The sequence below is a fragment of the Oreochromis niloticus genome, linkage group LG12 (assembly GCF_001858045.2).
Source record: "Oreochromis niloticus isolate F11D_XX linkage group LG12, O_niloticus_UMD_NMBU, whole genome shotgun sequence".
Classification (NCBI taxonomy): domain Eukaryota; kingdom Metazoa; phylum Chordata; class Actinopteri; order Cichliformes; family Cichlidae; genus Oreochromis; species Oreochromis niloticus.
This window is the reverse complement of record NC_031977.2, coordinates 29,763,669-29,787,821: the sequence shown is the minus strand read 5'-3', so window position 1 is coordinate 29,787,821 and position 24,153 is coordinate 29,763,669. Positions and strand designations below refer to the sequence as shown.

Here is a 24,153-nt window from a genome sequence, read left to right as displayed (position 1 = left end):
GTGGCAGCACAGCCGTGAAGTTAGCGCATAAACACATCAAAGCAATTGACATGTTATGTGCTTCTACATGTTTTTTCATAAATCAAGCTCTCCCATATTATTTTTTCAGATCCTCAGTGTCCAACCTAGTTAAAATTTGTTTACTTGGCATAATTCTCTCTCTCCTGTTAAAACTTTGATGAAGCTTAAATCATCAATTTCCCAACCACCCATATCATGCAGCCCGCCATTAAAAGTTTAGGGCCACGTCTGTCCTAATTTTTGCTCAGCCATCAAAGTATGCTAATGTTCTTTTTTTCTTTTTCTTTTTTGCTGAGTTGACCCTGACTTGCTAACAGCACCGTAGAAAGAAAGGGCGAAGAGAAGAGTTTTGTGCATTTGTTTTCTCTCCTGCAGTATTTAGAGTCTTGGAGGCATCAGAATAACTCTTGTTTGCCATCAAGCATGACCTCTTAAGCCTGTTAGGGAATTATAGTTGTGTTTTGTGTCAGCACTGTGCTTATGTTTTCACCCTCGCAAGAGCTGTGTGGCAGAGTTTTTATAGATCACACAAACACGACAGATGCTACACACAAAAGGAGAAGAAACAAGGTCTGATCTCCTGTTTCGCTCTACTTCTGCACCTCCTCTCCTCCCACCCTCTGTCTTTCTCTTCTCTTTCCTCTGGATCCCTCTCAATCGTTTTCTCTCTTTCTGTCTTTGAACTAGGGATGAAGCTGAGATGGAGTATTTAAAAATAGCTCAGGACCTGGACATGTATGGCGTGAATTACTTTTTAATCAGGGTGAGTCAATGCTGCTTCGCTCTATCATCACAAAAGCAGGTGATATAAGGGATTTGGAGGTGTGTCAGTTTCACCATGTTGCTATTAATTAAAGTGGTGGGAATAGCCTGACTTAACTGATTGCCTTTTGATTCTATTAGTTATATTTTAAGAAATAGGTATACAGTGCTATTTAGCTCTGTATTTTCTAGGTGAGTCATCACAAAAACAACCCTGTAACAAAAAGTAATCCACTGGTGGTGCCTATGGCCTTTATCAGTGTGTTCACTAAAAGCCAAGACATTTTGAAGTATCAACAAAAAGTCAAACCCGACTTAAGTAAATACTTTTCAAGCATTCCTTTTCAGGTTAACAAACACAGACTGCATATATACACCTTGCAACTGGCGATGTTTATCACAAATCTAGCAAATAGTTTTGGCAAGCAGTAGCATCACAAAGCCACTTCTGTTTAATGCAGGTACAAATGAATGGTGGCCGGAAGGGTGGTTTCACAGCTGCTTGCCAGTGTCCCTGAACAGCTGGGTAATAAAAAAGCTTTGTTTATTCTGCTGATATGCTTCAGAATAAAAAGGGAACAGATCTTCTTCTGGGAGTAGATGCCCTGGGGCTGCACATATACGAGCCAGACAACAAGCTGACACCCAAGTGCTCCTTTCCTTGGAATGAGATTCGCAATATCTCATACAGCGACAAAGAGGTGGGAAAATCTGCAATTTAACATCTTGATATAGATTGTTTGGACAAAGGAGAAGGTAATTGAAGTCATAGGAGTATAGGCGGTAATTTAGTATGATACTTTTAGGAGTGTGAGCTACCACTGTTCAGTGTCAGTTTTCAATGTTTTTATTAATTATGTTAAGTTTAAGTTATCTAAGTTAAATTACAGCTAAATTACAATAAAAAACATCAGTTAAAATGGGAAAAAACTAAAATTCCCTGTCGTGTTTCTATGGATTCCAAAGAAACTGTCTTACAGAACAGGTGTGTCTTTTTATCTTGTCATTTGATAATACATAATTATTATTAGATGTTTGATAATACATCTTCTTGTTTCTTCAATGTTTAGTTTACAATCAAACCTCTGGACAAGAAAGCCAATGTTTTCAAGTTCAACTCTTCACGGCTAAGAGTCAACAAGCTGGTGAGTTGAGCTGAGATACAAGTTGTTTTGAGCATGATTAGTAAGTACTGCTTTTCATCAAAACACTTGAGCAGTCTGAAAAACATTACTGATTTTGTTTATCATTGTGAACATAAAGACAAATACTAGTAGTTTGTAAACCATTTCTCTTATGTAGATCCTCCAGCTATGCATTGGGAACCACGACCTGTTTATGCGCCGGCGGCGGGTGGACTCACTTGAAGTACAGCAGATGAAGGCTCAGGCCAGAGAAGAGAGGGCGAGAAAACAGGTACTGGTAATAGAAAAGCACAGAAACAGAAGAATGGCTTGAACTTGTTTCCAAATTTCTATTCAAATACAAACACAAATTTGAACCTGATTTCTCTCTAATAAAAATGGTGTGGTCCCCTGTTGAACTGACACAGAGCTGATCTTTTTATTTTCTACAAATGTTACTTTATTTTCAATGCATGAACATTTCACTAAAGAGAATTGATTCTCTTGCTTATGGATGTCATCACATAGTTTGTGCTGCTTTGATGTATTTCAGTCAAACTTTGTCACTTTTTCTTTTTAACAGTACATCATCTTTTCCACTTCAGTTACCTTTCCACCTTTATGTTAACAGATCTTTGTTTTTAATCTGTCTTCTTACATGTTTCCTGTTACCACACTGTAATGTATATACAATTCAGGTAGAAAGACAACGTCTGCAAAGGGAGAAACAGCTGCGGGAGGAAGCGGAGAGAGCCAGGGATGAATTGGAGAGGAGACTAATTCAGCTGCAGGATGAAGCTGACATGGCCAATGAGGCACTGGTAAGATTGAGTTGATTGGATCCTTCTGGAATTAACCAATTGTGTTGATGGCTGTGAGACATGCAGTATATGCTAGATTTAAAACAAAATCATTTTCTTTTAACATCTACAATATCTTCAGGAAATTCCCTCTGAGTGTGCATACATGTACCTCCTGATACAGCTTTTTCTTGGACATATCTTCTCTCTGTTTTTAACTTGTCTTGTCCTTGTCTTCTGCATGTGTTTGCCCTTTCTTCCTGCGCTTCCTTCTTCTCTCCAGCTGCGTTCGGAGCAGACGGCGGACCTGCTGGCTGAAAAGGCCCAGATCGCAGAGGAGGAGGCCAAGCTGCTGGCCCAGAAAGCCGCCGAGGCTGAGACAGAGATGCAGCGTATCAAAGTGACTGCCATCCGTGGCCAGGAAGAGCGGCGACTCATGGAACAGAAGATGCTGGAGGCAAAGATGGTAGCCCTCAAGATGGCCGAGGAGTCAGAAAGGAGGTGGGGAGCAATAAGCAATATTTCAATAAGCAGCATTTCACCCAAATCCTCTCTCTTTGTATCCACATCAGACATTTGCACTCACATGCACACAATGCATAATTTTCAGATATAAATAACTTATTCCCACGTCTCACTAACTTCCCAAGAGTTGTTTTTCCTTATTGCCAGCTGAAACAGCAAGGATTGTATAGTTGTCACTTTGCAACCTTGTATGTCTGTGGTTGTGTGTGTGTGTACACAAATTTGCATTCACAGTCATAAATCCTTTTTTTTTAAATTTCTAGTTGGAATGACAGTGAAGTCCTGAGTGGCCCAGGAGCACATCAAAAAATAAGAACTTAAAACTTGTTTAAAATTTTAATTTCAAAGGCTTTGTTTCTGTACTGCAGCTTGAGTCACTATGCACTCCTTTCACTCCTTTGGTCTGAGGCACGTCATTTGAACTAGAAGCACTAGTATTTGTGTTAGTTAACGGATAGTAGCAATACCAAGTGATGGTGGTGGTCCCTGTCAAAGAGTCTCTTTTATAACACTGTAGTACTTGTAAGTTCTACAATACTAAATGTGTATTTTTGATCTGGGTTCATCTGTTCCTTGCAAAGCAATTTTGACATTTTCTTTTTTAAACTTCCTGAAGTAGATAAAATCAGTCAAGTACACCGTGCGCTCTTGACTTTTCTTATTTCGGTAGCAGTCAGATGGATATAAAGAGAGTGGGACTTGAGTGAGTGGTTTTGTAAAGCTTAATAGATGCCAATCAATTCATTTCCATACAAAAACAATATACATTCTAAGAATATCACTTTACAGCCTCTACTTCACAGTTTATTAGGCAATCATTTCAAATGGATACCATTAACCACTTCTCAGTAACTGGAATTTTTGGATGAGCACTTTTCTGCAACAGAGAAAATTTAAACCTGTGGTACTCAACATGTAAATGACTCTGTCCACTCAAACCCTCGAGGCACGTAGCTCCCCCACAACTGCTGAATGTTCAGGAACACAATCAAAAGAAATGTAATCTCTCGCATGTAACACTTTTATATCTTTGTGCGGATACTCGATGGTGAAATAATGGAGTCGGGAAAGATTGTCTTCTGGGGTCATACATCAATCACCTACGTAATAACAAAGTGACATTCCTGGTTCACTGAGTACCAATGTACCAATTATGTAAGATAATTTTTGGATTTGGTTTAGATAATTCTGTTTCCTTGGAAGGACTGGGAGGTGAACGAAAGAATAAAGTATCAATCTCTCTGTCTGTTTATACCTCAGGGCCAAGGAGGCTGAGCAGCTGAAACAGGACCTGCTGGAAGCCAGGGATTCTGAGCGCAGAGCAAAAAACAAGCTGCTGGAGATTACCAGCAAGGCTGTCTATATGGTAACTGACCCGAGGCACACACACAGGCTCGATCTTCACATATTCTTCAAACGCATAGGTAGATAACGTAATTCATGCAGTACATAGTATCTGAAAAGGTCAGATATGAGTGTTCACGATCAAACAGGGAGGCTGAAACTATTCACAATCTGTTTTCAGAAATACATCAGGAAGCCAATAATCAAGTAAAATGACCATATATTTTCTCATATTACTGACTCAGTTATACCATTTTACCTTTTGATCTGTGTACAGAGGATCAGAAAACATAAAAGAAATGCCCTTCATAACATCCTAAAGCACAAAATGATGTCACCAACTCCAACACACTTTTCCTACATGCATGCAAAACCAAAAAAAGCAGCATAATCGTACATTATTGACAATTAAAAGGAATGTTTGCTTGAAAAATAACTAATACACCATTCATTGCATCTCTGTGTTTATAAACATCACTCTAAATGTGATATACTTTTTTGTTATTTATATTTCTGAATATACTTTATTCTTGGATATACTTTATGTATAATTTCCAAAACAATTATACATAAAAAATAGCAAAATAACAAGTGACACAGACAGAAAATGTGTTCTGTGGAACACCAGCAAAAAATACACATGCATACAGCCGTATAATGAAACACACACAGGTGCACATGCAGTGTAGTTTCACAGAATGATAATGTATCCCCATCAGGAAAATTGTGTGTTGCTGGTCTCCTCAAAACACACATGTTCACACACTGACACATGCAATTGTTTTCATACAAAGCCAAACAGAACAGGAGATACTTGCATAAGACCAGGCACCACATCAGGCAGCCTACACAAGGGCTTTCAACATGTTAAAAACCCACACATTCCACATTCATTAGCCTGTGCACACACACACACACGCACACACACACACACACACACACACACACACACACACACACACACACACACACACACACACATTGAGATACTGGTGATTGATATAATATGAATGAGGATGCTAAAGAAATATGTAAAGACATACTGGTGCACTTACACATTATAATATTTACATTTCAGTGTATTAGGTTGTGACCAATGCATTTCAAAAAATTTGGTCAAGCTCTAAAAGCATATTTCTATCAGCTCATGTGCCCCTTTTCACTTTGTCTGTTATCACTGTGTCCTTGTCATATTTTCACACATCGTTGCTCATACACTCTGCAATAACCACATATTTTTATTCTGTCTTGCTCCCTTTTGTTTCTCTTTCTACCATTTTTTATGTCCCTAAGTAATGCCTTTCCCCCCTAGTTGTTATTTAAGATTACTGTCTTATTACTGTCACTTCATAAACCTCTACCTCATTGGTTTTTTTTCCATCGTAGTCTCCAGGACTGGCACCTGACAGCATGCCTCAAGATGTCAGCTTCAGTAGAGAGAACCTCAGTTTTGACTTTAAAGATACTGACATGAAACGTCTATCCATGGAGATCGAGAAGGAGAAGTGAGTAGCCAGTTCTCCTGTGCTGATCCTACTTATTATTTTGACTTTAAACTGCACCTTCTCACTTTCTGAATGTGTGGTTCCACCTATTTGCAGTTGTCATTGGAAGGAATTAATCAGTTGAAAAGAAATACATATTTTAAGTGCTTTTGAATAACCTCAGAATATGCTTGAGAAAGATTTAAATTGGTCCAGGAGCACCATAATTTTAAATATGCACATTTTAATTCAGGGCTCTGGCGAATATTTGACCCTCAGCATTAACTGCAGTTGTTCCGCTGCCCGCATTTGGCCATTTTATTTCAGTAGTTCTTGTAGGTCACTGTTTGCAGACAGGAAAAGGTACATTTTGACAAGTGTGACCCTGACTGTACAGTTGGGTAAATTACCTGGGTCTTAGTTGTCATCTAATTAGGTAATTAGGTTTTTGGTTTTTAATTCAAGGAGTAGGACTGCAGGGCAGCAGCTAGCTGGTAATTTTTCACAAAACCTGAAAACTGCAGCGGAGTTCAGAGACACATGCTGTAAAATAGCTGATTGATTTTTGTTGTTTTTCATTTTAGTATTTCTGGTAGCTAAAAAACCCCCATCAATGTAGGAAAGTAATACAGCAACAAAATAATAATTAAAAAAACACTTGTATACATGTAAAAGTGAAATATTTGAACAACAAAGAGAATACAATAAGAAAATTAGAGCTACCTAAAAAAAAAAAGAAGGATTGTGATTTGATCTTGTTCTTGATATTGACAAAAACAGCTCTCATAGTTTTCCTGTTTAAGTCCACCTGTAAGTTTAAAAGTAACCCCTTTTTTAGATCGTCATCATTGTGACATCTCTCTCCATTGGTCACAGCCCTTTTCCCATCTAACAATATACACATTAAGTATTTGTCAATGTGTTTTGCTTCTGGGGGAGATTCAGCCTAAGGAGCAGTTTTACCAAATTAGCGTGATGCTGCAATCGCAGAAATGTGCCGATGGGAGCTGAGAGTGCTGCGGGTGATCTATTAACAGTGCGGTAATTTATAAACAAGGGCATCGGTTCGTTTCAATAATGACCAGCATCCTGCCAAGAGCAGCTCAAATTAGTGGGTCAAAAATGAGCAGATCCGATGAGGGAGTGAGAGGGTGAGAGTAATGTACTAAAAAAAATATTACAGTGTAAATTCAGGCTTTTATGTATGTGTTTCTCTCTAAAATAGCAATTCAGGTCAGTGAGAGGCAGCTGATTTATCCAGAGGAGAACTGCATTAGTATGAACTCGTCCACTGTATAAACCTGAAATCTATGTGTAATAGCTGACCTGTACGATGTGTAGAGCACAAAAAATTAGCTACAGTCAAATCACAGGTCATCGATTTATTAATGGAGATACTTTTAGTGTCCCTCGTGCAGAAATGCATGTGCTGCTCTTATTTATTCTGCAGGAATAGTGAGTCTCTGGGTACGTAGTAATTTAATCTTACACACTAACTCAGGTCCCATTAATATCTGAGTTTTGATAGACATTTTAATATGGTATTAAATTGCTCAGATAGAAGTTAAAAAAAAAAGAAAGAAAGAAAATGAAGGAACAAGAGAACAAATAAGAACGTACATGAAGTCAGGATGTGTGTGAACTACTTTTCAAAACCCATGCAGAGATTTTTTGTGTGTGTACCAGTGTCTGTGTAGAAATGTGTCTAAAACACACTGAACACTGAAGAAGGTAATGTATCGACCTGTAAACACACATGCATGTATACTTTCTGTATCGGGGGATCCTCCCCCCTCCCTCTGACACTACATGTTAAGTTCAGTTCAGTTCTGCTCTGTTTGATTAGAATACCAGTGTTATTGATTGGAACAGAAATACAGAAATATACAATTTCTAGGAAACAATGTGTTGCAAATCTTATTCATGTAATGCATTATTCATTTAAATAAGTTGCTCTCCAAATGTTGCATTCTGAGAAGTAAACTCTTGTAAATACATATGCACAAAAATTCTCCTTTCCACACATCTCAGTCACAAAACTGACACTACACTTCTTTAGTAAGTCGAGACAGTAGCTTTTTAACAATGGTACACACTGTTAGTATGTCTGGTTTGTGGTGCCTTATGTGTGTGTTTTCAGCAGTTTCACCATTACTATAGTGTGCTAAAGTAGCAAGTGATAAAAATTATTTATTACATTTTTCCAGCTCATTTTTCCCCTCTGCATTCACACGCATACCCAGCTCCACTTGATTAAAATTTCTTCACATTGTTGCCAACTTTATTACAATAAGAAGAGATCATTTAAAATGACTGAACATGATTTATTGAAGAACAGAGTTCGAGTTTGACTATTAGACTCCAATGAAGCTACATAGCAGAGCGGAGTGTGGCAATGGTAGGAAGTAGGACAGGACCCCCCGGAGTCTACATGTTTATGGTGGCAGAGATGAAGCAGGTGGAAGCTGAGATGGGAAGGACGTGGGTTGCAGGAAAGAGAGTCGGAGAGTTAGAATGACAGAGGAGCAGTGAGGTTTAAAGCACACACAACAGAGGCTGATTGGCTGACAGGAAGAAAGAAGAATGAAAATGGGTGATGGAAATGAGCGATGATGACAAAATTCAGTTTGAAAGTGTGGGAAAGAGGAAGTCATGGACAGCATAGACTAGCAGCACAGACACCCAAAAATGCAGGCAAATGTGGGAATACAGATCTTCCTTATTGAACTTGCGCATAAGCTTCTTTTAGTGATTTTTTTCAAAGTGCCATTAGCATTTTATAACGCCCTAAACAACAATTTAAAAAAAAAGAGTTACACTCTTTTTTTCGTTGTAGCACATTCAGCTCATCACTTGGCAGCAGAATGAGCTGCCAATGCAAATGTACTAGATCTCTGAAGATATAATAATTTTTAAATGTGAATATAGCTGAAATCAAAGGTTAGCTATTGCCTTTAGCTTATCTACGTAGTGATACTGTCAGATTACATCACAGTGGGAAAATAAGGATTTTATCAAAACATCAACTTGGAAATGGCTTGGAAGTGTCTTAACAGTCTAGTCTTAACTTGCCTCATATCAGTCACTGTTTCATGCTCATTCTATTGTCTGATGCCAGAAACTGAAAATTATGTGATGAGAACAGCCTTCTTGGGTGTTATGTGCAGGGACAGAAGGACAGTTGACACAATGATATGGATGGATGTGCTAATTACCGTGAGATGTCACTGTGGCAGGCTTTAGCTACTTCCTACAGACTGCTGGCAGTACATTTTCAAACAGAAAAGGACATTCTGTCTTTATCTTTAGTGGACTTGAATCCACATATTCTATCTTTTTGTGCGGTGTCACATTATCGTGTTATACCACTTTTAAAGCCAAAACTTATACATTTAAGCCAAAATGTATCCTTTGGCCTATTTGATATGAAATCATATGGTGTAATTCTGGACTTAATTGCTTTTAAATATTTTTGATTAACTTGATTATAGTACAGTATGATGAAGGACTCCCACTAAGAATTATGTATATCTCTTAAATATGTACATTTATTATCTTTGACCTTATGTCACTGTGTTTATTCTTAATGAGCATGGAAATAATGGCTGTTTCTCAACTGGCAATTTGTTCATGCATAGGGTTGAGTACATGGAGAAGAGCAAGCACCTGCAGGAACAGCTGAATGAGCTGAAGACGGAGATTGAAAGTCTGAAGCTGAAAGAGAGGGAGACTCCTCTAGACATCATTCACAATCAGAACACAGAACAGGGGACCAGCAAGCACAGCAACTTTAAAAAGGTAACTCCCAGCTCAGCTGCATGCATGCCAGTGCCACATAAACATACACAGTCCTTAAAAAAATAAGATGTTTCCCAATAACCTTGCCTTGTCTGTCCATATTTGTGTTCACACAGAAATAGTTTTCAATAGGCCTTCAGTTCCAAAACAGAAATCTGATTACCTCTGCTGTTTACCTCAAGGTTATATATTGGAAAAACAGATAATCAGATATTACACTACATCAATAAACACCCACACATCCAACAAAAAAACATCTTTCTGAATTTTGAAAATAAAATTTCAAGATGTCAGTGGGTGCATGGGCACTAGCAGTGCAGTTCAGAGAAGAAGAGACAATAAAGCTATGTAAAGCTGTCTCAGCAGCTACTACTATTTCAAGCTACTCTGACTTTAGTTTTAGGGGGAGACAAACTGTTACTGATGCCAGGTACATGTGATCATTACTTTAATTAAAAAAAGCAAATCTTGAAGCATAACGTGGTTCTGGAAGTGAAGCAAATGCATCTGATATTTTTCTCATGGTTAATGAATATAAATGAGCACTAAAACATCTAATGAAGTGAGAAACACATCACTACGTTTACAGTTACTTAAGCCATTCAACTGCTATCCAATGAGCTTACATGAGCCACATTTACAGTATAAACTCTCAATACTGATCGTATGTCATATTCCAAATTTAAAGTAATCTTTCATATAATACCAAACCATCACATTATCCAAAATGCAGGGTGTTTATTGACACAGCATCAGTTAATAGCAATAGTCTTCACTTAGCCACAGGTTAATTTTTCAATTTCAAATTTCTTCTTGGATGGCCCCCTCCTATTGTAGCGACGACAACTGTATATAAAAGATGGACTTAGCAAACAGGTCTAAAAAAACAAAGCCGTTGTTTCTGGCAGCGGGCAACTACTATATGTGCAAAAACAAGTATTCATGAATTTATGGTCTCAGTCACTCAAGTCTTATTGAGCCATTTTGTAAATTATGGTGCTCATGTGAGTCAAAAAGTAGGTTAAAGCAGGGTAAGCTACAGGGGTTATGTATGTGATTGACAGGCGGCTGCAAATATGAGCATGCAGTGTGATGTATTTCCAAATTATATTTACCTGTTGCTGTGACACATCTGGTTCCAAAGACAAAAATGGCACCAGAGAAAGAGGTCAGCTCAAGGCTTCGCATTGGAACAACAGGTGACATCGCAGTAGCTACTTGTGTCCATTATTTATGTACAGTCTTTGTGAAAATCTGTGTGTTTGCATTCATCTTCTAGCAACTCCATTAGTATTAGCGATTTCATCTCGCCCAGTCTCTGGTTTAGTAATGATATAAAAACAGTAGATGTGACAGGCTCTTGGCCTGTGGGATATTTCATAATTGATTGGTCAAAGTCAGCGGCATTGTTATAAAAAGATTATATTTCCGCTGTCCTCTGATGAACTGGCAGATTAGACTTGTTCTCCTTTATCTTACCACTCCAGTATCTCTCTAATTTAAATAAAAGTATCAAATAAAAATTTGGGTTGTTCACAGCACATTGTGTAACAAAAGAGCCCACCCTCCTTCGTTTTTTGTCTCAGTGTAAAATACGCTTGTTAGGGGGAGCACTAATTGATTTTTGCTTGGTGATTAGTCATTTGGATTGATGGGGGCACCTCTGGCATGCAAGTGGAAAAGGAGCTGAGTTAAAAGTGTTGCTTTAATTGAACCAGAGGCGTTGGCATTTATCTTGTTAGTGAGGGAAGGGGCCAGGCCTCGTGGCATTGCAGGGAGAAGGGAAAAGAAATCAAGAGTGAGGAAGCTAAGTCAGCTTTGCTAAAAGAGGTGAGAAGTTTAGGAAAGGCGGGGGGCGCACTAAAAATGTTCAAAGGAAGAGGAGTTTGAGGGAGGCTGAGTCACGGATAAGTTCCAAGAATGCACTGTGAAGTTATTGACCAGGGGGTGGTTGGAGTGAGGAGGAGACGTTGGGAAAAGAAGAGCAGAGGGAATGTGGAACGAAGCACAGATCACTGAGCCCAAAGCATCAGGACCAGCTGCAACCCCGGGCAAAGTTTTCTCCTCCCAGACTCGCTCTCCCCCTTTGGATGATTAATGAACGTTCCTTTAACACGGCACAGTGCCTTTGCACTTCATCCAGGCCACAGGTTCTGTTTTGTTAGCACCAGAGCTTACAGAGAGCTCATTCTCTGTAAATAAGTCTCAATACAAGAGCTTTAGAGATTCTGTGTGAAGTTTAAGAGAGGCAGTGCTTTTTTATGCTATATGTGGCAGTCCATTCAGACCGTATGAAGTGGCAGACAAAGGAGGTTAGCTATTGTACTAAACATCACACAAAAGCATTTATTTTCTGGAAGCATCTTGCTGCCGTGTCATTCATAGCACTAATACCTGGAACATTGAGTAAAGAGTTTTTGCTCTTTCTAAAGTGGAGTCTGTGGCCAGTGTGGAGAAAAATGCTTGCGAGTTAGATACAGATAAGCATGCGGTCAGACTTTAACACTCACAAATATAGTTCAGGCATTCTGTCAGCAGGGACACTAGAAGGTGATCAGTAAACATAACACTGCAAATCCATCCCCTTCCCACACATTATCTGTTTGGATTTGCTTAAGTCCCTCAATCAGCACATTCCCCAGAAAAAAACTGGATTTCCCGAACTGTCCTCCTTCATCCCCCGTGTAATATTGACTTTGGCAGTCGGTTTAATTCCCTTTACCCTACAGATGTTAAAGAGAGAAACTAGTTTGCCCAGCCAATTTGCCTTGGTGTGCTCTTATGCAGTATTAGATAAGTCAACGGTTAGATTCGCCTGAAGGGTTAAAGCACAGCCAGTGACCCGAATTAATCCATCACCAGCTCATTTAAACCTGGAGAGAAAGACAATTAACAGTTCTTTCTCTGACTGGCATTGATCTTCCACTTCTCTCCTCATCTGTTTGATTGTCTGTAGCATAGAGCTGGAAAACCTGCAAAGTTGTTTTGTACCCTGATTGAGTTGTAAACCTTAATAGAGGCAGATTTTCTTTCAGTTTCTGGATATTATAATCTATGTAAGTTGTATCAACAACATTGCATGCCTTTACACCATCAGAGATTCATTACAATCAGAATAACCTTGGGGGTATATTTGCAGTAAACACACCAAAGAATCTCCAATTATCCTCTTCTTGTGATCATTTAGTCTTTTGATTAGTCAAGGGAAACAAGTCAGATTATGTGTTTGGCTTTTCTAGTGTCTAATTAAAAGTGCTTCATCAGAGAAATAATTGGATTAAACATGCATGTGTGTACATTCAGCAATTACAGCTACCTGCTAACCAATTTTTTGTCAAATCACATTTCTTATTGTGTCAGTATGTATAAGCATGCTGACCATCTGCACACTGCACTCTTTTTATGGTCTCTCGGTTGAAAGTCAGGGTCTTGCACAGACTGTGTACAGGGAATAGACGGAAGGATTAGATCAGGCAAAAAGGCTAAGAGAAAGGCCAGGTGATGACTTTCATCATCATAATCTTCAATAAGGATTTCTGTCTTTTTACTTATTTTGATTGCTTGCCAGAATACTCCTCTTCTTGTGTTTATTTTTACCCCTCATATAAAACCTCACCACACCTTTGTTATTGATTCTTACACAGCTTACACTACAGAGCACCAAGTCCAGGGTTGCCTTCTTTGAGGAACTTTAAACAACAGAGCTGCAGAGATGAGGATGAACAACTGCCAAGAACCTCTTCTATATGCACTCCTGGTCAGTTGAAAAGACAGATCACCCTGCAAGGCTTTATGGTTTTCTTCCTCCTGAAAAACACTGTGGACAAAAAAAAAACAAAACAAAAACATGCCCACTGCCTTAATCTGCACCAAATCTTGGTGCCTTGTGTATGCACAAATAAGAATGCATGCCTGTTCCTGCACTAAATCTTAAATTCATTCTTAAAATGAGTGCTTGTTTACAGTGAGAGTGTGTTTCATACAGCACAAGCTCCAGGAATGTTTTGAAGTGAACTTGTGTGTGGGATTTGTTATTGTCAGAGAATAAGCATTGACAGTGAAAAAGGGAGGGAAACAGTACTGTGGTGCTTAAATTGGTTATTATATCTTGTCCAGCTCTGTATTATCTGATTGCAGAGCTGTTTCATAATTCAAGAAGAAATTAACGTGAACAGATCTGAGCAAGAGAGGTGATCATTATATATCAATCCCACTTTGAAGCAAATGTTTAATATTTAGTGTTGTAAACAACAACTCATCTTAAACTTCCCGCTGCTTCAACCATTTCTTATAGTCAACTTTACTGATAATCCTGATGGATTCCACCTTTGGAATTGAATGTTTGACCATTAAATACTGGTCATTTAAGGAGCCATTTATTTTGTGATCTGTGGTTTCCAGTGTTGGTCAAGTTACTTGAAAAAAGTAATCAGTAACTAATTACTGATTACTTCCCCAAAAAAGTAATCCCGTTACTTTACTGATTACTTATTTTCAAAAGTAATTAATTACTTAGTTACTTAGTTACTTTTTAAAAACACGATTTACAACCTGAATAGGTGATAAAGCGATAGATCTTTCAGCCCAAAATCTACTTTTTCTGCATAATCCATCATACAAAATATAATCAAATGGAAATGTCTCTTTTTAAAACTTGTTTTATTAGTTTTAATCTTTTAACTTTATGCATCAAGCAAAAGTTAAATTATATGCAACATTCTCTGACTGGAAGAAATTTGTTTAACATTTAAACCTATTTTCTGCACATTCCAGCACATAAAATAAAATATTTTTTTGTGTTTACACTCACTCTTTCAAATACATGCAAGTAAAACACAGCAGAAAATAAATAAAGTCAAAGGCTAGTTGCTCTATTTTCACCTGTAAAGCAGGACTGGGGTAGGCGGAGGTTTACCCTGGTGCAGGTGTGCCGCAGCGGTCAGTGGAAGAAACTGCGAGTTTCTCTGTGAATTTCCCATTACAGTCGTAGCGCACTCGGCGCTTGCTTGGAAGTTAAGGGGTTTTTTTTCGCTGTAAAAAGAAGTTTTCTTCCCACACACAACGGACACTAATGTTTTTGTCACTTTTTATGGAATCAAACTCAAAATAAGGTCAGTACTTCCACGCTTTAAACGCTGCACACTCATACTCTCTCCCCACTCGATATATTATCCATTGTTGATCTGCAGACAGCTGTTGTCACGAACGTCGCACTCGCTTACGTCACTATCATGAGACATTCTCGCAAAAAACTCACGATTTTAGTAACGCAGTAACGCAGCGTTCCTACGGGAAAGTAATGGTAATCTAATTACCGTTTTTGCAATGGTAATCCCTTACATTACTCGTTACTTGAAAAAAGTAATCGGATTACAGTAACGCGTTACTGCCCATCTCTGGTAGTTTCTTTTTCTCAACACTAAAATGTATCTTTATAACTAGGAATTTGCCTTAGCTGTGTTAGCTGTGTTGTGTGAGCAGTTTTTGTCTCAGAAAGCATGTCCATGTGTTAATCATGAGGCCTCAATACCTACATATATGTATTGTATACATAGAGATGTCACGCTACATACAGTGGCTTGCAAAAGTATTCGGCCCCCTTGAACTTTTCCACATTTTGTCACATTACAGCCACAAACATGAATCAATTTTATTGGAATCCCACGTGAAAGACCAAAACAAAGTGGTGTACACGTGAGAAGTGGAACGAAAATCATACATGATTCCAAACATTTTTTACAAATAAATAACTGCAAAGTGGGGTGTGCGTAATTATTCAGCCCCCTGAGACAATACTTTGTAGAACCACCTTTTGCTGCAATTACAGCTGCCAGTCTTTTAGGGTATGTCTCTACCAGCTTTGCACATCTACATACTGAAATCCTTGCCCATTCTTTTCTGCAAAACAGCTCCAGCTCAGTCAGATTAGATGGACAGCGTTTGTGAACAGCAGTTTTCAGATCTTGCCACAGATTCTCGATTGGATTTAGATCTGGACTTTGACTGGGCCATTCTAACACATGGATATGTTTTGTTTTAAACCATTCCATTGTTGCCCTGGCTTTATGTTTAGGGTCGTTGTCCTGCTGGAAGGTGAACCTCCGCCCCAGTCTCAAGTCTTTTGCAGACTCCAAGAGGTTTTCTTCCAAGATCGCCCTGTATTTGACTCCATCCATCTTCCCATCAACTCTGACCAGCTTCCCTGTCCCTGCTGAAGAGAAGGACCCCCAGAGCATGATGCTGCCACCACCATATTTGACAGTGGGGATGGTGTGTTCAGAGTGATGTGCAGTGTTAGTTTTGCGCCACACATAGCGTTTTGCATTTTGGTCAAAAAGTTCCATGTTGGTCTCATCTGACCAGAGCACCTTCTTCCACATGTTTGCTGTGTCCCCCACATGGCTTGTGGCAAACTGCAAACGGGACTTCTTATGGTTTTCTGTTAACAATGGCTTTCTTCTTGCCACTCTTCCATAAAGGCCAACTTTGTGCAGTGCACGACTAATAGTTGTCCTATGGACAGATTCCCCCACCTGAGCTGTAGATCTCTGCTCAGCTCGTTCCACTTCTCACGTGTACACCACTTTGTATTGGTCTTTCACCTGGAATTACAATAACATTGATTCATGTTTGTGGCTGTAATGTGACAAAATGTGGAAAAGTTCAAGGGGGCCGAATACTTTTGCAAGCTACTGTATCTCTAGCTGCCTACAGCACTTGAGCATATAGTTATTGTCTCCTTACGTAATGCGCCGGGTGCACTGTGTTATACTCTTGAAAATGAGGAAATGGTCATTTTTACTAGGTGGTTCTTGGAATTTAAACTGGACCAAGGAAGTGTAATACCTTAGATGTGAGCTTTTGTCAGATCTGAGATCCATCTCAGCTTTTTTATTTTATTTTCTGTTTTTTTTTTTTACTTTTTTGTGAACACAACCACTTTTTTTAAAACATAAATTAGCATCTATTTTGAATTAATGTGTCTTTTTGAATTAATGTGATCTTTCCCACTGAAAGCAATTTATTCTGGAGAATTATAATGTGACAAATATATATCTATATATATATCTATATATATATATATATATATATATATATATATAGATATAGATATATATTTTCCTTCTGACTGCATTTAGCAAGGATAATAAGCAGTATTTGATGAAACTGTGGGTGAAGTTACAGTATCTATTTTACGTATCTATACATTTTCATAAAAACATAAAAGATTTGTATGTTTTGCATATGAAATAAAAGTATATCAGGTATGATTTTTGTGTGTGTTTTGAGTTTCTTTTCACATCAAACGACTTTTTCTTATTATGGCAGACTTTGATGAATGTCAGCTTTGATATAACTGGTGCACCCAGATGATTTTCACTTAACCCAAAAAGACATCCAATTACACCTTTAAAAAATCAAGTGTTATGTAAGCGCCCTCCATCCTGTGTCAGATCACATACTCTGCTTCCTTGAGTGACAAGGTGCCTGCGTATGTGTACTTGTATGCCTATGGATGTGTGGGAGAGCGCCGTGTGATGCATGGCCCCTGCAGTCATTTTCATGCCTCCGTGTGTTGTGTGTCACCGCATTAACCCTTAAATGTATGTTTCTGCTTGTGGCTTTGTGTCTCTCAGTCTGACTACTCTCTGACAGAATGACTGGCACTGAGTTCAAGGGGCTTCTCCATAACCATGCCTCCTCTGGTCTGCAACTGAAGCATGGCTACCCTTGGTTTGTAAGTGTTGTGACACTTTAAGCAATGTCTTCAGGAGCTTAGTCCCTGCAGAGGGACAAGGGTGGAGAGTGTGCAGGGCTATCAGACAAACTGACAGATACACAGATTCTTCTTCATTGCCGCCTCCCCCTCAACATGTCTCTGAGGGAGAGTGAAAAGGGGAGGGGATGGGGAGAATCACATCTTTTGTCATTTATCCATTCTCAGAGGATCACAGTTAACGTCACACCTGCACACAGCAATGTGAGCACACAAATACACAACTTGCAGCATATTGGAAAAGGTTTGCAGTTTACCACAGGGCTGGGGAAGCTGACGAGCACTGCACTGAATGTGCCAAGTGCTTGAATTTAGCACAAGCACAAACAATAGAAAGGGAAAACCCTTCTCACATAATCCAGGGATAGCCTGCATTTAGGAAACCAATTCATGTATCAAATGAATGATGCAGTAACAGTTTTACTGACTGCTACTGTAACCATTAAAATATCTTTATTATACTTTTACACTTTACTATGTAGATGTAAGGATATAGTCATGTAATAATCTTTAACTGCCAGTGCCTAATTAAATTTTGAATTGAACCGTTAAATTACCTCTTTGCGGGTACATGCACTGATTATTTTTATGTACCAAACGCAAATGATTTAGCAGAAAACTCATAAGAACTCTTAAGATGTTTAATACATATAGCTCAACGCTTTTTTCAAGCATGTACAAATTAAGTATTCGAAAATGCCTTTCATTTATTTTATTTCACCAAATGATGTTGCATGTAGCTTATGTGAAAACCAAATAGGTACTGTTGTTATGTAGCTTCCTAATTCGAATGCATAGGCATCAGAAAAATAGAGACTATGGTCTCATTTATAAAACTGTGCATAGGATCCGTACTAAAATAAGAAGTGCACAAAAGCAGAAAACACCTCTAGAATATTGATGTGTGAAATAAGCCTGCTGATCAGTGGCTCTTTATCATGGAAACAAGCAAGAGAACAACAACGATTTTTATTTTCTTTTTTGGGAGAGGCTCATTGTCCAGAAAATGTGTTTATGGATTCCTCAGTTTTAGTTTCAGTTTATGTTATTGCCAAAGATACTTATAAAAATCTCCTCATATTTAACAGTTTAGCAGTGTTAGGTTATTACCACCATCAACATTTTAGCAAACTTTCAGTGACCAGCTTATCCCACCCTCAAGCATTTTCTTTCACATGTCTCATCTGCCGTGTCCTCCCGTGACATTTTGAGCTCCACAAACTAAACCATCCATTGTGTGTTTTATCTGCACCAGCTATGGTGGGGCTTGCTACATCCTGTGGGCTTATCGGCTGCTTCCTCAAATCTACTCCCATTTGCTAATCTCTTCCCACCCATACCTGTCCTAAAATATGCCAGCTATGAAATCCTTTAGTCTTTTCCCTTTATATTGTTATGGACAAATCCAGCAGTATATTCAAATCAGGTGACAAATCTATTTCTCCCTGAGCTTTTTTTTTTTTACTTGAGCTTTTATGTTAGCTGTTTTGGCATGCTTAGACAACTTATATAACTAAACAGAAATGACAGAAAAATATCTCACCTATCTATAAACTGATCTGGTGGTTAGGGTAGGTTTTTAAGGAGTTTTACTATGCTAAAGACATGAATTAAACAGTTTCTCCATATTATAAATCTCCCACCGCAAGTTGTATTTTCACTCCACATTCTCATTTTATCCAATGACCGTTATGCCTCAGGAAGTCCAACCCAGCTTGCTTCTTTGTGCTGTTGATATATTTCTTCCATTACTAGCCAGTTTATCTCTTGGGGAGTTTACTCCATAAATACTCCCCTTTGTGTGAACCCTAGTTCTTAACTTCTCACTTGGTTTACCACAATGTTTAGTATCCCTACATATCTGTTCAGTATCCCTGCCTACCTTACTCCTAACAACCTGTTAATCCATTCATGGATTTAAATAAGCCCTACCTACACTTATACAGTCGAAATATAGACAGTGTGCAGGATACTCTACTACATACCCTTTGATTTTCAGTCTCATATTGAACCAGGTGTCAATATCATCTAAGGTCGCTTCATTTGCCTGACCTTCATGTGTCTCCTATACATTTTATATTCAGGCAGTCCTCGCCATAAAAACACTCATTTATCAACTTCATAAGTTGGCATCAGAGCCGGTTTCTGCCAGTTTTAATTGTGTAGATGATCCAGACCTAATCGAGTACTTTTAGCTGCATATTCTCACCACAGAAGTGACCGAAAACAGGACAGAAGGCGTTTAAACTGAGAAATGTTATGATGTTAAGACAGAGGCAACAAGCATTCTTGGTGTTGGTGCCCAGTCTGTCTCAGAGCTAATACAGAGAAATAAACAACCAATCTTGCTCACATTTATACGTATGGCTAATTTAGAATTGCCAGTTAATCTAACCCATGCATGTCTTTGGGAGGAAGCTAAAGTTCCTGGAGAGAGCGCACACAAGCAGACCATGCAAGACCCATGCAAAAGGGCCACTTTGGCTGTTTGTCTAAACTGTCTTAATATAAGTTAGATCTGAAATTGACTGTTATCATGCCTGTCTCAGATATGTCTGAGAAACTTTGTTTTGGTGAGTCATCTCTAACTATTTAGAAAATGCAGAATTCCATGACTATATTTTAATGTTCAAGCTCTGCAAATCAAAACCCTACCAGTTGGTTGTGTGGTAATAAGCCAAAGGAAGGGTTTTGTAGATCTAAAAATATCATATGGGGATTTCAGTTATTTAGCTTGGATGACTGAATTTGGTGCCATGTTATGCTTGTGTGCTCCAAGCATATGAAAATGCCTGATAGTACTGGTTTCGGCTCTGGTGTGTCAATAAACGAATTGTAAGTGACTCCATCACAGTTAAGAAAATACTCTTTATATTACAATGGAAACAAATAAATATTTTGTGAATAGTGTAGAGATTTAAAAAAAAAAGTTCATGGAATAATCTCGGTCTGATGTGGGTGTAAACTTTGCCTACACAGGAATCTCAATAAGGCTTTTTTTCCTAAGTGGGTTTTAGAAGTCATGTCAGTGCATTAGAGTTTTGATTTATGAACGGAATAAGCACACTTTGAAACATCATTTAAATATCCACACATGTACTGTACATCTGCATGACATAGTTGAGTAAAACATATTTTTCAGCATCTTTTGCCGAATTGAGGACGTTCCATTGATTTTTTCTGTATGAAATGCTTCCTCAGTGTGCCTCAGCATGTGGGGGTGAGGTGCAGCAGCCTGGCTGGTCCTGTGGGAACGTGTTTTATTTACTAGATGTTGAGTATGAATCTTCTTGACATTATTCTTTTCTGATTTTCTTCATGCATGTATTCAGTTGATAGTGCATCACCTCACCTTACACATATGTTTAGCGTGATTAAATTTTTCCAGTCCCTGGGCGCTCTGTATGGTAGCAGCGAGGGTTGTATAGGATATAAAAGACTTGGAAGCTTCGCCTTGCTTCATCACTTGCTGGGGTTTGTGTATTTCTCGCAGCCATGCACCCACACTCTGACAAACACACACTCACACACACCCATAGAATCAAAAAATTCTTCTCGGTCCTTCCAGCCAAATTAGTATCTTCTTTCATTCCAGGATGCAGATGTCAGTGAAATACCTGTGGAAAATCGCCATGATTGGGTTCATTATGTTGCCTGCAGTTAGCAGGAATGGAAATGAGTTTGGTATTTTAGGCTGAAGAAATAAATAAATAAATTCAAATATCCTTTTCAAAATATCAACTTGTTAGACTCATGAAGTGCTGCTGTCTACCTGTTTTTACATTTCTAGACTACTTGATGAAAAGCTATGAATAAATTTCCTTCTGACAGATAGATAATGATAAACTCTGTTTTAATTGTCTCTGCCCATTCTAATCTATACTATGAATATCTGCTTGTCTCTCTTATCATGATATAGATAAATCAAAGTGAGTCGTATCCACTCTCTTTTCTCGCATTATCAGTTTTCATTTTTTAAAAATAAATCTGTTTTTATTCTTGCTATGTCTGCTTGTCCAGAACCAGTGCTTCTGTGGGTGTCAATGGACATCATAATCAGTCCATGCTCACACTTCCCTCTGCACTCGAGCATAAAGGAAAACAGTGTCTGCCTGTAAAGAATATCTAAGCAGCAAGACTATTATCGAGTCTATAACAAGTTAAGTCAATTCAATTCATTTTTTTGCACCAAATCACAACAACACCAGTCTCAAGGCACTTTATATTGTAAGGCCAAGACCCTACAATAATACAGAGAAAACTCCAACAATCAGATGACACCCCTATGATGACAGTGGGAAGGAAGAACTCCATTTTAACTGGAAGAAACCTCCAGCAGAACCAGACTCAGGGAGGGTCGGCCAACTATGGATGCATATTATTTATAAGAAATAAAGAATTTGTAAATATTAAAGGCTAAATTGAACACAAATTGTATTATTTCTTTCACCAGTTCCAAAAACTAATTATTTGTGTACATACCCCAAGAAGCTGTTCAGTGCATCTTTATCTCGCAGTTTGTTTCTTCTTTCGCCTTTTGTCTACTGCTCAGATTAGCCACTAGTGGCTTGTTTGGTTTGTCAGTCTGATTTTAAACCCACAAACTAGCCAAAAGAGGTGGGGTGGGGGTCCAGACAAGTCTTGGAGGTATTAATTAGGTTGTAAAAGAGAACCCACATTTCACTTGTTCATCTATCTTGACCTGTTTGTCTGACCCACTTCTACCTGTCTGCTGTTGTGTTGTAGAGCATGCATTAGTTGTGCTCTGGGAGAACAGATTTGCATGAGGGTTTTTTTGTTTTCCTGCTTAAGGCCTTTCTTTTTGGCCTCACTGTGTGCTTGGTTTTTCAAAGCGTGCCACCCCACCTTGTATCTCATCAGTAACAGTCTGGCCCTCAGACGTAAGCTATTTCAGGAGCTTTCCTACAGTAACAACATTTTTAGTTCAATTTCTTTCTCATAACTCCCCCCCCCCCCCCCTTGTTTTTCAAAATGTTAAAAATCACCTCGTATTTCATAAAATTAGCTAAGAATTAGTAAAATAATATTAGTTCGTTACTGGAAGCATGGCTATTCACATAAAAAATAACCTACGTCTGTTAAGAATTGTTCAAAATTATAATAATAAATACCTAAATCTAAATTCTTGGAACAGCAAGTGGATTTTAGGAGTCTGAAATGGTAGATTTTCAGATGCATTTGTTTGCAGGTATCCATTGTACTTGCTTTACAGATGAAAGTGCAGTTTAGGATATTTGAAATGAAAAGGTCAATGCACATACACACGCCTGCGTGAATGCAGCTACTTTTTGTGCCAAAAAAAGTGTCATGATTAAGTTGCAGCGAGGCACCTTTTATGGTTAGGCAGACTCACAGTCACCTTATTGTCGCCTCTTTTGTTGGTGCTAGATTTGACCAGGAGGGATGCTCTATTGTTGTGTTTTGTTGTTTGGCTGACAAGCAACTGATGTTGTGCTCTGCATTTGAAAAGGTTGCACAGCAGCTAAATAGAGGACTTGACAAATTTCCTTTTTTTCCAACACAACCTAAATATGCTTAAAAGACTGTAAATTGTGGATGTATACCTCAGTTTAAAGCGTTCATAGTAAACAGCTAATTGTGTAACAGTTTCAGAATATTTTTCCTAAATGCAAAATTGTGAAGACTTTGAATATATCATCAGTCACAGTACATAAAACCATCAAAAGACTGGGAATCTGGAGAAATCTCTGTGTGGGAGGGATACGACCTAAAATCAATACAGGATCATTAATTTTGGGCCCTCAAGCGGAACTGCATTAAAACAGGCATGATTCAGTGATGGAAATCACTGCATGGGCTCGGGAACACACCAGAAATCGCTGTCTGTGAAGACAGTTCACCTTGCCATCTATGAATGCACATTAAACCACAATCATGCAAAGAAGAAGCCATATTGAACATGATATAAAAACACTGCTGCCTTCTCTGGACCAAGGCTCATTTAAAATAGACTGAAGCAATGTATAAAACTGTTCTGCAGTCAATCTTAAACATTTAAATTATTATTTGGATAACATAGACAGTACAACCTCCAGACAAAGAGGGGAGCAAACATCTGGCTTATTATCACTATTTACTCCACGTCTTCACCTCTGATGGTATGTCGGTTTGTTAGTTTCTATGGAATTGAAAGCTGGCACATCTGGAAAGACTCCATCAGTGCTAATAGATATATACTATACAGATTTAGAGCAGCATATGCTCGTTTACATTTTTCTTTTTCAGGAGAAGAAAATGATTAACGGCATACTGAATCTATTACAGCAACTTGACTTGTCAGGGTAAGGAGTTCAGGAGCTGAACTGGCCTGCCTGCAGCCCAGATCTTTCACTAGCTGAAAACATTTGGCACATGATGACATGAAAAATAAAATAAAGATGACCCTGAATTGCTGAATAGCTACAATCCTACACCAGACAAGAACAATGGACAATTATTCTCTCCCAAAAGTCCAGAAACTCAGTTCCCAGATTTTT

At 38.5% G+C, this 24,153-nt stretch overlaps 1 protein-coding gene across 1 annotated transcript in view; it reads left to right on the top strand.

The window, feature by feature from the left end:
* The window catches only part of nf2a (NF2, moesin-ezrin-radixin like (MERLIN) tumor suppressor a), a 34,621-nt gene extending 20,424 nt beyond the window's left edge, over window positions 1-14,197 (top strand). Inside the window, exons 7-16 of the mRNA XM_003454176.5 lie at window positions 709-784; window positions 1,350-1,484; window positions 1,854-1,928; window positions 2,086-2,199; window positions 2,606-2,728; window positions 2,991-3,208; window positions 4,493-4,598; window positions 5,963-6,081; window positions 9,699-9,858; window positions 13,503-14,197. Of these exons, the coding sequence (XP_003454224.1) occupies window positions 709-784; window positions 1,350-1,484; window positions 1,854-1,928; window positions 2,086-2,199; window positions 2,606-2,728; window positions 2,991-3,208; window positions 4,493-4,598; window positions 5,963-6,081; window positions 9,699-9,858; window positions 13,503-13,553 (1,177 nt within the window). The 3' untranslated portion in view covers window positions 13,554-14,197. The remainder of the gene's footprint in view (window positions 1-708; window positions 785-1,349; window positions 1,485-1,853; window positions 1,929-2,085; window positions 2,200-2,605; window positions 2,729-2,990; window positions 3,209-4,492; window positions 4,599-5,962; window positions 6,082-9,698; window positions 9,859-13,502) is intronic.
* The last annotated feature ends 9,956 nt before the right edge of the window (window positions 14,198-24,153 follow it).